The 12,778-nt window shown below is 35.1% G+C and overlaps 1 protein-coding gene across 1 annotated transcript; it reads right to left on the reverse strand.

Moving 5' to 3' along the window:
- Nucleotides 1-8,128: 8,128 nt before the first annotated feature.
- LOC7478059 (uncharacterized) lies at nucleotides 8,129-11,587 on the reverse strand. The gene is made up of 5 exons (XM_002299510.4): nucleotides 11,420-11,587; nucleotides 10,874-11,140; nucleotides 9,568-9,699; nucleotides 9,307-9,423; nucleotides 8,129-8,755 (listed from the first exon to the last, which is right to left on the reverse strand). Exons 2-5 carry the CDS (start codon nucleotides 11,138-11,140, stop codon nucleotides 8,417-8,419), a joined length of 855 nt encoding a protein of 284 aa, XP_002299546.1. The 5' UTR covers nucleotides 11,420-11,587; the 3' UTR covers nucleotides 8,129-8,416.
- Nucleotides 11,588-12,778: the final 1,191 nt, after the last annotated feature.

Genomic DNA, 12,778 nt, shown 5'->3' on the forward strand with positions numbered 1-12,778 from the left:
ACATTTTTTAACACAGAAACTTTTTATTCCTCTAATATGTACACTTTTACTTCTTGAGAGAGCTAAAAAATTACCTTGTGGATTGCATTGCAACATGATTATTATCCTTGTTGATGATTATAGGTGATGAGGTTGTTGAAAACTTATCAAATATTATGATTTTTCTAAGATTGTAATGGGTTGAAAGGTATAAGGAGGTTGAAATTGAATAAATAAACACTTACAAAACAAGTTCTTTAGAAAGGATGAGGATCTTTTATGTCTAAGTCAGTTTAGGTAGGAGTTTGGAGTCTTGTGAGATAATGTAAGCAAGAGTCTAATTACAAAGGATACTTAGGTTCAAACAAATAGAAGAAGATGATATTTTTCTTCTCTCGAAAGATAACTTGTTTTGGAGTTTAAGGTGATTTATATAGCTTTAAATCCATATGAGTGTGTTCATACAAGGTTAAGATAATTAATATGCTTTTTATCTATAGTTTTGAACTACTTTAAGACAAGGATTTAAATTGATAATAGATGACTTATAAAATTTTTTCTAATTTTGAATTTTGTGGTTTATGTACTACTAATGATAATAATACGACCAATCTTTACGGGATAAGTGGTCAAGAGACATATATTTATTTATTACATATATGTTTTGTCAGTTGGTGGTGAGTAAACTAAGTTTGATTAAGGGTAGTACATTTGGATGCGACAATCAACTTTAAGCGCATCAGATTCATTATAGGTTTGGTTTTATAAAATCTCAGTAAGTCCCATATTGAGGAGTATTGTCTTGTTGAGTTATGTGGACACCATAGATCTAATTTATTTTAGCCTGGTTAGGCTATTAAAGTTCCCAAAATGATAACCCTTGTTTTAGGAGAGCATTTGGCCACATAATATGCCCGAACCCGAATGAATGCAAACTTTATTTGAGATGGACTTCGTAGCATATCATGACTTATTATGCTCATGCCTCTCGTGGGTTTAATTTCAAACATTGGTACATATATAGTTCATGTGTGAGTATAAACTCAAGGCCATTGCTTATTAAATTGCTTGCTTTCTCGCTAAGACCATGGTGTTCAAAAAAGAAAGAAAGAAACTAAGATCATGTGTGAGCCTTTCTATTAATGTCAAAGATGACGGTTCAATTCTACGGTAATTATATTTCCGTAGAAATAACAAAGTCAAAAGAATGCGATAATTAAATATCTTAATTACTTCATTTCACCTTAAATAATAATATGATGGTGGTAACTTGTGAACATCACCTGCAAAGTAATGGGATCGACAACCATCGAACAAATACGATACAACATTGGTCAAAGTCAACATATTATTTGGGTTGAACTATATAATATATTCTAGCACTTGCAAATTCAACAATGTTCCACTTTGATCCCTATATATTATATTTTTTTATATTAAACCTGCAATTTCTGAGAAATTTTAATGTAGCATCTTACATACAGTTAAAGCCAGTGACACAAAAGGATCATTTTTTTTTCCTTCCAACTGTTTCTTTATAATTTTATTTTATTATCTTTTCCTCCCAAAACCTTATTATATGATAGTAATCCACAGAAAAACACTTACAATTCTAAATAAATAAAGGATCCCATTGTTTTTTTTATTAATTATTTATATGGACTAAAGTATATATTATTTACACATATACTATAATAATTATGTTTCCAATTCCAACCGCTTTATATAATCAAACAAACAAACAACTTGCATATATTCTGGGATGGTGACATTGAAAAGCCCTTTCACAAATTTGACACCATCAATTATTTGACTCTGGCTCTAGGGAAGTCTTCACTCTCCTTTCGGAATTCAAAGTATATAATGCATTGAAATAATGGCTAATTAACTCCAATTAAAAAGAAATAAAACAAACCTTATCTATCTCTCTGGCATCTTTTACATTAATCAAAGACAAGAAGAATGTGACTACGTGGACCATTAGACTCTAAAAACACGAAGTTAGCATCTTCTTTCAAGAAATTCTGATATTAGCACTATAATTAATAAAGAGGCTTGCTTTTAATAAAGATGGTTAGCTAAATAAGCTTGGCCGAAGTCTATCTTTTTGCCCCATTCTTCTTGTTCTACCAGGGATGGCTAAAAAAGCTACTGCATGCATGCATCACAAATCAAGCACGAAAATATTACACTACTGGAATATTACACAACACTGATGAAATATTTCATCGGTATTTAAATATTCATTCTATTAAAAAAAATATTAATAAAATCATGAATAAAAAGTTTTTGTCAGAAAATATATTGTCGTTGTTTTATATGTTGTTGGTTATTCTTTAAGTATTATAATCACCGATGGATTTACAAATGAAAAACATATACCAAACAAAAAAATTACTAGCATTCATTATGTCGGTAAATTCATCAGTAATTATGGCATATTACTGACAAAATAAACTATTAAAAATTTCATCGGTGATCATATGCATATTACCGATGGAATTAAGCCTTCAAAAAATTACATCTAACTTTTTTTTTTAAGTCTCTAGAACATTTTGACAGATTTAGTTTGTCGGTAATTTTATCTATAATAGTCGGTGGCAAAGTCATGTAGTTTTTTTTCCAACTCTCTGGAACTCTATGAGGGACTTAGCCGGTCATTCAGTTGGTGATGTAAAATTCCATCGATAATTCCTGCAGTATATTTTTTTAATATTAAAAAGCTGGAGGAGGAGGAGGCGAATCTTCATCGGAACCAAGAGGACAACGAGGTTGACCATATGTACCAGCAATGATTGACAACAACTGCTCGAGGACACTCACTTTATCCCTCAAGTCGATCATCTTGGATCTAAGTTTGGGTCCTCTCCATACTATTTAGTCGGGTCTTTTGAACTTCAACCTTTTCTTATACAATCGCCTAGACAACTAGAGATTGTTGGCTCGAACTCGATTGTGAGGAACCAATGAAATTACATTAGTTCATTGAAATTAATCATTCAAATATTATCCAATGTTTTTTATTTTTTTATTGTGCAGGAGGAAAAGAAAACAAACTTACATGTTGTGGTCGAGCTTTCACTGAGCAATATACTTTTTAGTGTATACATCCTGCTCAAAAAGGACACCCCCTTTGCAAATTGGTCTCACACTCGACGAGCCTGCCTCGAGAGAGGATGCATGTATCTAAAGTGCCTAGTCATGGCTGACACTTAATGATTTATGGTCATTAGAAGCGCTGTCAGAAGAATTGGCAGTGCTCCTATATTTATTACTCTCTAATGACCTTTTATTCGTCAAATGAACAAGTATATATATATATAAAGGTAATAACATTATCATTATATCCTATTTAAGAAAAAAAATTAAGCAGCACCTTATATGTGAGATTACCCAAAATTTTATTATTTGGAAATATGCAATAAATAAAATCATAAATCAATTAATTTTATTTATAACTACTATTTAACTTAAAAAGCATTCTAAAAATTCAATTAACATCTTAACATCCTAATATATTTTACAATTATTGCACGTTATTGCTATCCATTAAGACAAAAAAAAAAAAAAAAAGACACATGTATGATAGCAACCAGAGAAAATAGATAAGGATGCAAGCTCGTAATAAAAATAGCACATTTAAAGCATCCAAACATAATCAAACTTCGCTTAAACAACTAATCTCCAACAGTATTTCTCTCTAATCATTACAAAGTAAACTTTCTCCGTCCGAATCATGGAGTTCCCAACCATGTTATTTCATCTCAAGTAATAAACAAACACGTACACACTTCTCTTTTTTTTTTTTTATGGTCATTGACTTTTTTGTCCCTGTCCCATATTATGAGTGGAAAAAACAGTAATTGAAACTCTTAACATAATTTCATTAAATAGCAGACTAAGAAAGTGAAAAGGGGTTTTTCTTCTGAAACTAGGAATTTTGATTTTTTGATTTAGTTTTTTACTAATAAAATTACCGAAAAACAATTAAATACTTATTAGTTTTTAAAAATCATTGTTAATTTCATGGGTAGCTAAAACGGGGATTTGTTTTTAATAAATCTCGAAACCCCCTAAAATTCTCGCATGAAATTTTGTTTCGTCAGAGACATGTAATTGTCAGCAGCAAGGTAACGCCCCTGGTGCTACCTGCTACGAATTCCAGGGAAAGGACATCCTTTTTTTCACCATCGCACGTCATCCTCAACAATTTCAAACCCCCTTTTTTTCAGTCACATTTTTAATTATTTCGTGGCCAAAAATCATAAAGCCTTTTTAAATCATCTAATAGGAAAATCCGTCTCTCCTTCGTGACTCATAAACAACTGAAATTATAACGAGGAAATCCTGTCAGCTGATGTGGCCTTTGACTTTTGGGCATAAAATATTTGTACTCCCCGAGCAAAAAAAGCTCTCTCTCTCTCTCAAGTGATGATCCCTTTATTTTATACATTTGGTCAAATCAAATCCCTTTCTCTGAATCAAACTAATTAACCCCTCAATTTCCAATTAAAGACATATTGAGATCGTTTTACCTCTTTTTAATGGAAATCATGTTTCCCATCAATCAACGCCGAATATGTCATGCTCCTCTGGGCACTGTTGACTAGCTGGCTATATATCATCATTTTCTGCCTCCAGACATAACCAAAAGCTCCGCTCATCTCATCGTTGTTTTTTGTCTACACGAGCTTGGCATTTGCTTATCGTCACTGAAGCAGTCTTTGTTATATATTTCAAAATAAATCACTGGGTAGGAAGAGCTAATTAGATTTATTATATCAATAATTGATATAATTTTAAAAAAAACTCAATGTTTGAAATTAATATTAAGAGATGGGATAGCAGTGCTAAAGCAACAACAACATAATAAACATTGAGGTTTCTCTAAGAGAAAACAAAAGGTGCCCTTAAGGCAAAATCAATCAATCGGATCCCAGTGTTTGAGTGTGCCTACCAAGTGCATTAAACTTTTTGGTAAAATCCAGAATACTTCCCATATTGGCACTGCCCAACAAATGCCTCGGCGGAGGGAGAAAGGAAAAGGAAAAACCACGGGATCCCAGTGTTTGAGTGTGCCTACCAGATATCTAACAAGCTGCAATAAACCTGCCGGAAAATCCTAATTATGTAGTAGGCATCTTTTAATGTCGAATTATCAATAGCTCAGAAGCAAGAACATGTGATGAAGCTAGGCACCGGAGTACAGAGAACGTGTGAGCCACTTGTCACGGTAGTCATGTGGCACGCGCACGTGTCTCTTAACCTACCTCAAAGTCTTCACCAATAATGAATTGCAGACGCTTAGCTTAATTATCAGAACATGAGAATAATAAGAGAGATCCCAACTCATGTAAAGTCAACGTTCTTCACCAGAACAGTGTTTCAAAGGAGCACCCAAGTGGGTTTCGAAGGACCAAACTAGCCTCTATAATTTCCTACTTCATGTAACCTGAGGCTGTAATGACAAAAGAAAAACGTTGCTGTGCACAATTTGAACGACTTCAAAGAGTAAACAGCTTACCATTCTTGAGGTATTCGCAATGACTATGAACAAAAAGGGTTTAATTTAAAAGAGTGATCAATAGTTTATATGTTGTAATTAGTGCTTGTAAGTGGTCAGTGTTCCAAAAAAACAAGAAATAAATATAGAAAGGATGAAGATGTTTTGGTTAAGATGGAAAATAAATTTGTTTTTAAAATAGTTTTAGAATGAATTTAAATAATTTAAAATAGAAAGTATAAAAATACATATATTATTTGTTTTTATTCTCTTTCTTTATATTTATCTCGAGAAAGTAATAAAATGTTATCTATAATATAAAATATTTTGATTTTGATAAATAAAATTAATTTAAGATTATATGATTAAAAAAAAAACTATACTTACCAATACACCGAGCAATGAGACAAGTTGTGGAATAGATATGTGCATGTAGATTAGATCCTAATATAAAAATAAAAATTATATTGAATTTAATTAGTAGTAGTTGTTCTTCCAGTGATGTGACATTTAAAGCATTACCTAGTAAAGGGCATTAATGCCATTCGAAAGAAGATTAGTAGAGAGTTTTGGCTGTATCTTCACCACAGGTGCTTGATCCCATAAGACTTCACACCTCTCCCTCCCTCTCTGGCTATTTAGTACATAAGCTCCAATATTTCAACTGGCTGCTGCTAATTTTCAGCTATATATCACCTCTTCTGCTGCATTCTCTTCATCAAAACCATGAGGATTCCAAATCCAAGACGCTCATTTCTTTTCTTGATGATCATCCTTGCTATTAGCCAGCTCTCAAGTTGCCGCTACCTCCACATAAATATAAGAGATCAAACAAACCAAACAGTTGAAACAGATGTCTCTACTCAGTTTTCATGGCATTTCACTGCAAAAGCTCCTGAAGGATCCAACAAAGATGAGATCGATGACCCAGTTTATGGAGCTTCTTATAGAACAGTTCCAGGTGGGCCAAATCCACTTCACAACTGATTAGAGTCTTGTGGTTAGTTAATTAGTCTTTATTTTTGTATTCAGTTGTATAGATATCTCTTTTGCAGTTTATATCGCTCATCTTTACTTCTTTTTTTTCTCTCCTTGCTTCAAATATGTATAATTGAATACAGATGAAAAGGATTGAACAAGTGTTTTTCTTTGTAGTTGTGATTTTACTTGATTGAATTGTAGAAATTATGATGAAGTATTTCGTACATGAAGAAATCTTCGGATAGTTTCATGTTAATTTCTCTGCTTTCTTTCGTGTCCTTCTACATCTACCAGTATCAAGCTACAGCAAAATTTTAGGAGATGAGAAAGGTAAAAAAATAATAATTGTGAAATGGAGAGTGAATGCCTATAAACTATAGATAAAGTACAAGAAACGGTCTAGTAAGTTGGCTGTAGTCACCGACTATATGTGTGAATACCTGCAAGATCCTGTGCTGGTTTAAAGAAGAAGTCAAACCATAAATATAGCAGCTAATATAAAACAACAATTGGCCAACTGATTTTGGATTCACTATTACTTTATTGCTATTGCAGCCTCGAGAGTGGGGAAATCTTTCCATACATGAATAAAAGAGAGCAAAGCAATATTTAGGGTTCATATGTGTGCGCATGCCAAGTGTTTTACGCTCAAGAAGTCAACCTTCCATTATATTTTGCAAGGATTCCGAGATGTATCTTCCATTATTAAAAATGAAGGATTTTACCGCATATGCAAACTACCATCTGTGGAATTTATTTCTCTACTTTATATAAGAATAGATAAGAGGTAGCATAAGACCAAAAGTTAGCGTTGGCAAGTAGTCGAGCAAAGCATGCAGAAGCGAAACCACCATGGAGACAGATCAGAATGATCGAACCACTTGCATGGGTCCCTGAAAACAAGAGGAGGATATATCCTAACGTATGGTACACCACTTTTCCCGGTCATTAATTAATATATCTTCGAGAATAGATTTATGAGATCGCGTTAATCATCAAGAAAAGTTGCTTCTGCTTTCATACGAAAGGATTTTGTAGAAGAGATGCCAAATACAATGACTCATTTTTTTGCTTAAGCAAGAAAGAGCTTCTTCTTTTTTTGTGGGTGTTTAAGCAAAACATATAATGTGCTTGTGCTTGTAAACGTGAGAGACGGCAAGGAAGAATCAGACAAAGCTTGATTACAATTTAAGTCATTTCCGATGAAATGCAATAATCTATAACTCACATATAGAATTCAAGCTCGTTTTAAATAGCCAAATAGCACGCCTGGGAACATCTGCATAGTGCTTGGTTGGTGTACTTGTTTTTCAGCTTAAACACGGTTTATACGGTCCAAGTTTAAAGACAGAAATTTCGTTGGCACACAGACCCACCATAGGTCCATAGTGGGTAACCAACGAAGGGCCTGGCACCAAGGCAAGTAGGCGACTATAAAGCACCATCTAGAGGTTGCCCATCACAAGCCTTTTTTTAAGGCCCTGGCACAAGAAGGGCCAGGAGCTAAAGCACATCACCTAAATTCAGCACGTCAATGGTCCATTTAGGCCCAATTTCTTATTCTAATCATAACATCCATGTCGATCTCTTTACTAATATTTCACCAAAAAAATAAATCTTGAGCATTTAGATTTTAGAGCACTTGTCCAAACAAGAAAGGAAAGATACCAGAATAGGGAACTTTGCAAATTATCCTCCACTATAATGGGTGTTGTGTCCAACGTGAACAACGCAACACTGTTTTATGGGCAAAATCACAATGGAATCAAAATATCAGACCAAACAACTGGTATTTAGATGATGAACGTAAATAAAATTCTGACGGGCAGGACACACTGATATGAACTCCAGAGCACAAAGGCATCCGGCAACTTTGCATAAGAGTATATTGCACCTCAGCTATAAATGATCATCTCAGAGACTCAACAACAGAACATTCTAGCCCCCAAAGTATCAAGAACCAAGGTTTTTAAAAAGTTCTGGAAGATGTGCATTGGTGAGCTTAGTTCTCTTGCTGATCTCATGCTTCTTCTTCTTGGCCTTTTGCTTAGTGGAAATGCCCTGCACCTGAGCTGCAGCCCTCCTCTTTGCAGTATTGGTCGCAGGTTTCATCCCATTCTTCTGGAGATCCTTCTCAATGTCAAGCATATCGCGAGGCAACTCAATCCCTCGAAAAAGCTGTTTAAGGTCATCATCCACCTTAATGACCATCCTAGGGTCATTTGGGTAGGCAATATCCTCCTGCGAATCAAAGTTTGATAGCAGCCAAATCTGGCCTACAGCTTTCAAAGCCTAGAACACAAGTACAATTTTGTTCAAAATTCTGCTTAGCACAGAGTTATCATCAATATTCATCATACAGACAGACAAGAGAGGATGCAGTGCTCAAAAAACTAATCCAGGCTCTACTAATTTTCAAGAGGAAAAATTGCGCCAATCTGAGCCACACCTTTAAGCTTGTTTGGGATCAGCTCAAAATCCTTAAGGTCAGACCAAGTTCTTCTCTACTGGGTTTATCTATCAAACAAGCCCAACTAAATAACCATGTGAACTTTTTGAAGATTTTGCTACCATCAAATTGAGGAAAAGAGCCCTCAATTGTTCCCTACTAGCCTCAGCAACAAGCAAGGACCACAAAAGGCAATGCTATACAACCCACCAATATTTCCAGTACAGGTTACAGATTTCATTGAGTTTTCATTTATGCAGACAACCTTCAAAAGTTATGGAAAAGGCATTGCATATGTGCCTTCTCTATAACGGTCATGTAAATAAAAGGACCATGTAAATATATGCATAAACCCACCAAAATAAAAAACAAATTATTCAGCAAATAGAGATACCTGCAAGTCATCCATCACACTTGGGTATGAATCCTTGAGGTCAATGACAGCAATGCCCTCTGGAAATTTCCGTATCAAGACAAGGAGTTGACTCTTGTCCTTCAAATCATGCTTGGACTATAGACAATCAAAACCCAGAATGTCATCCTCCATTAGAGGGGAAAAGGAAGGCAGTTATTAAATCAGTAACAATGATTTAATTACTGATCCAAAAGTGTGCCAATCTATCAGGGTTTGCAGGTGCATAATACTGAGAGTCACCTTGTAAGAGAAGCGTTTCCCATCGTAGTGCACTTTCGGATTGTTCCTCAAACTGTCAAACACGGCTTTGTTGGAATTCATATCAACGTAACAGTGGTCATTTATTTGTTCTGGAGTAAAGGCTTGCCTTGTCTGCAAGCAAGCAAGCAAAAATAGAGAAGTCATAAGGAAGGTGATGCTTCACAACTCCTCTCAAAACAGGACTAGAATACCTTATCATGAGATTTGAGATTTAACAAGATCAGAAGGGAGAGAAAAATGAAAGCAGAGAAGTGAGAAACATAATTCCTGCCACCATGATGCATGACGAGCAATTTTCTTTTCCTGGAGCATAATGCATGGAAAAGAGCCAAAATGAAGGGGGTGGAACAATCTAACTCGTGGTGCAGGATAAGCTAAGAAGACACGATCCTCTAAAATCTAAAATATCAGTAATTTCAAAAGATTAACCAAAACTTAAAGCTGGGGAACTTCTCAAACAGTCAAAAAAGGCTTCACATGCCTTTTCATGACATCTAAAATCTCACAAGAGAGCTGGAAAGAGAAAATGCAAAATACAGCATGTCATATGTGAATAAAATGGTGTTCTAAAAGTGCCTAAAAAATAGAGCAGCACAATCCTAGGACACGGTCCTAAAAAAGCACCAACATGAATAGGAAAATAAAACACTCACAAGGAAAAGACTCCTGAAACATTCACCCCCTCTCATCAAGTATTGCAACTTTTTAACACCTATTCTTTATCTTAGCTTTCTTTCTTAGGCAGCCAACATCCGCCCAGGAGCCTTAACCTTTCACTCCCAGACATAATCCACTCAGCAGTGAAGAGCATCAACTATATCTCCCCCAAAAACCAAACATTGTAGAAGTAAATGACCAATTAAATCCCCATGTCTCATTTAAATCATCTATCATCCAGGTCCATGAAAGTAAACACCAGAAAACGTTATTTTAAAGTTTTGCAAAGTTATTCCAACACTCTGCACTATTTTTTTAACCAATTTCTTCCACAAAAGCACCATAGTTCACATTAACAGAATTCATTCGCAACTAATATTTGCATACATTCCATGTTGTGCAATGATCATAGGCAATCACATACTCAAAAACTCGAAAATACCAAACACCCCCAGCTTTTTTTTTTAATACAAGGCAGATGATTCATTATCTTGATTGACCCAATAACTTACATGCACCTAATCCTTATCTTAAATTTTGCCATGCCAACAAAGTTCAATAAGACCACACGAACGTCATGCAGGACGCTGAAAGGAAATCACAACAACAGTTAAGAATTCAAGATTACCTCTAGAAGCAGGTCTATGACACGCTTGATTTGAGCCCCGGCAGGGGCTTTTCGAATGCTATTAATATGCTGAAGCCTCTCCGTATCATTAGAAAATTTGACAGCAGGAGCAGGAGTCCTCGCACTGGTAGATGGCGCTGGAGCTACGGCAACCGTTTTTTGAGTCAGACTGGATTTAGAAGGCCTTGATTTCGCAATACTTGTAAGCGTAGACTGACACTTCTCTTGCTGCTTCTTGAATCGATCTAATTGTTCTTGCAGCGCCATCTAAACATAAATTTTTTTAAAAAAATTGCTTCGATATCAGAATTTCTATGAATTAGTCTTATAATAACAATCTCTTTTATGCAGTTTCCTTAATATTCGAATCTGATTAAACACAGTCGATTGGAGAAAAAGCCAAACGCAAACCCTAGCTCTTTTTATTTTGAATCAATAGGGATGGATTCATCTTAAGATTTACAGGAAATCGATGATGGTTTTGGAATTTAGAAGTAAGCGCGTGTTTGGATTGCAATACACGGGAGAGGGAGGTAGAGAGAGAACCTTTGCGTTTTGCAGTGCTAAACTCGGCGTTTCGAGATGCTTTTCTCTCTCCCTCTACCTGCTGCTGCTTCTTGGAAAAACAGAATCCAATTGGCAAACGAGTGCGGCTAGAAAGATGGAGAGAGAAACTTCATGTATATATACCCAATTGCTACTCTGATTTCCTAAAATCCCCCTCTCTCGTGTAAAAATTACGACTGCTACTTGACCATGGAAGGGTGGCCCGGTAAACTATATATTTCTCTTGACTGGATGGGTGCATTTTATGAAACCCAGAAGAAATATGATATATTTATTGGGCTGATCTCCGGCCACTTGGGAGTGGGCTTTTGTCCATAGGTTATCTGAATTTAAGCACGGATTCAATGTGCTTTCAATCGAATTAACACAAGTTTTTTTTTTTATTATTATTATTATTTACAACCAAATTATAAATTCACGGTTCTCTTTTTCATCTTTCCCTAAACTAGTGTTGAGATTATGTGATTCTTAAGCAATAACAGAAGAATTCATTCGCAACTTCTCCTCTCTTCTTCTTCTTCTCTTCTTCGTCTATCTCCCTAGGTACTTATTAAGCTTCACCTTCACAATTGGTATCAGATCCAAATTCAAGGCCATTAACTAGCAGCAATCACTCAAAATCTTACAATAATGGTAGAAAATAACAAGTTAAAGGCTGTTGAGGAACCCTACAGGAAGCTGGATGAAAAGCTACAGTACAACCACTAAGAATGGCAAGAATTTGTGGTTAAAAACAAAGAACAATGGTTAAAGAAAGATAGAAAGATCGATCAGATGAATCTGCAAATTGAATCTTTGACCACTCAATTTCAAACCTTATTTGGCTAGTCAAATGGTAGGAATAGAAGTAGGTGCTAACTCAAAAGGTATTTTGGCGACTCCAAACATAAGAAAGGATGCAGTAATTAATACATCTCACGAAGAAATTGTATCTGGATTTAGAAGTCAGAATCATGGAGATAGCTTGATAGGTCAGGAGTAAAGTAAGATGAGGAACATTCCAAAACTGTCAATGGTTGATTTACCAATGTTATGGGGAGATAATCCTTGGAGCTAGTTAAGAAAATACATGAAATATTTCAAGTTCAATCTAGTTCATGCACAACAATGGATATAATTAGCTTTATATTATCTCGATGGCAAGGCAAAAGTATGGTATAAAGGGTTTGTGCAAGGAAATAAGCGGGATAAATTCTCCCAAGTCATTTATAAAAGATTTGGTAGTAAAGATAACATAATATAAGAGTTCAATAAGCTTGGGCAACAAAGAAGTGTGAAAGAATATGTGGAAAAGTTTGAGGAGCTGAAGTTTTTTTATGAATGTTTTGATCCTTTCAT

This window comes from Populus trichocarpa, chromosome 1 (genome assembly GCF_000002775.5).
Source record: "Populus trichocarpa isolate Nisqually-1 chromosome 1, P.trichocarpa_v4.1, whole genome shotgun sequence".
NCBI classification, from domain to species: Eukaryota; Viridiplantae; Streptophyta; class Magnoliopsida; order Malpighiales; family Salicaceae; genus Populus; species Populus trichocarpa.

Coding starts and splice junctions, on each gene's coding strand:
- LOC7478059 (XM_002299510.4), bottom strand. CDS start 11,140: ATGGCGCTGCAAGAACAATTAGATCGATTCAAGAAGCAGCAAGAGAAG. Junction 9,700..10,873: donor TCATAGACCTGCTTCTAGAG/GTAATCTTGAAT, acceptor GCTTGCTTGCAG/ACAAGGCAAGCCTTTACTCC. Junction 9,424..9,567: donor GGAAACGCTTCTCTTACAAG/GTGACTCTCAGT, acceptor GATTGTCTATAG/TCCAAGCATGATTTGAAGGA.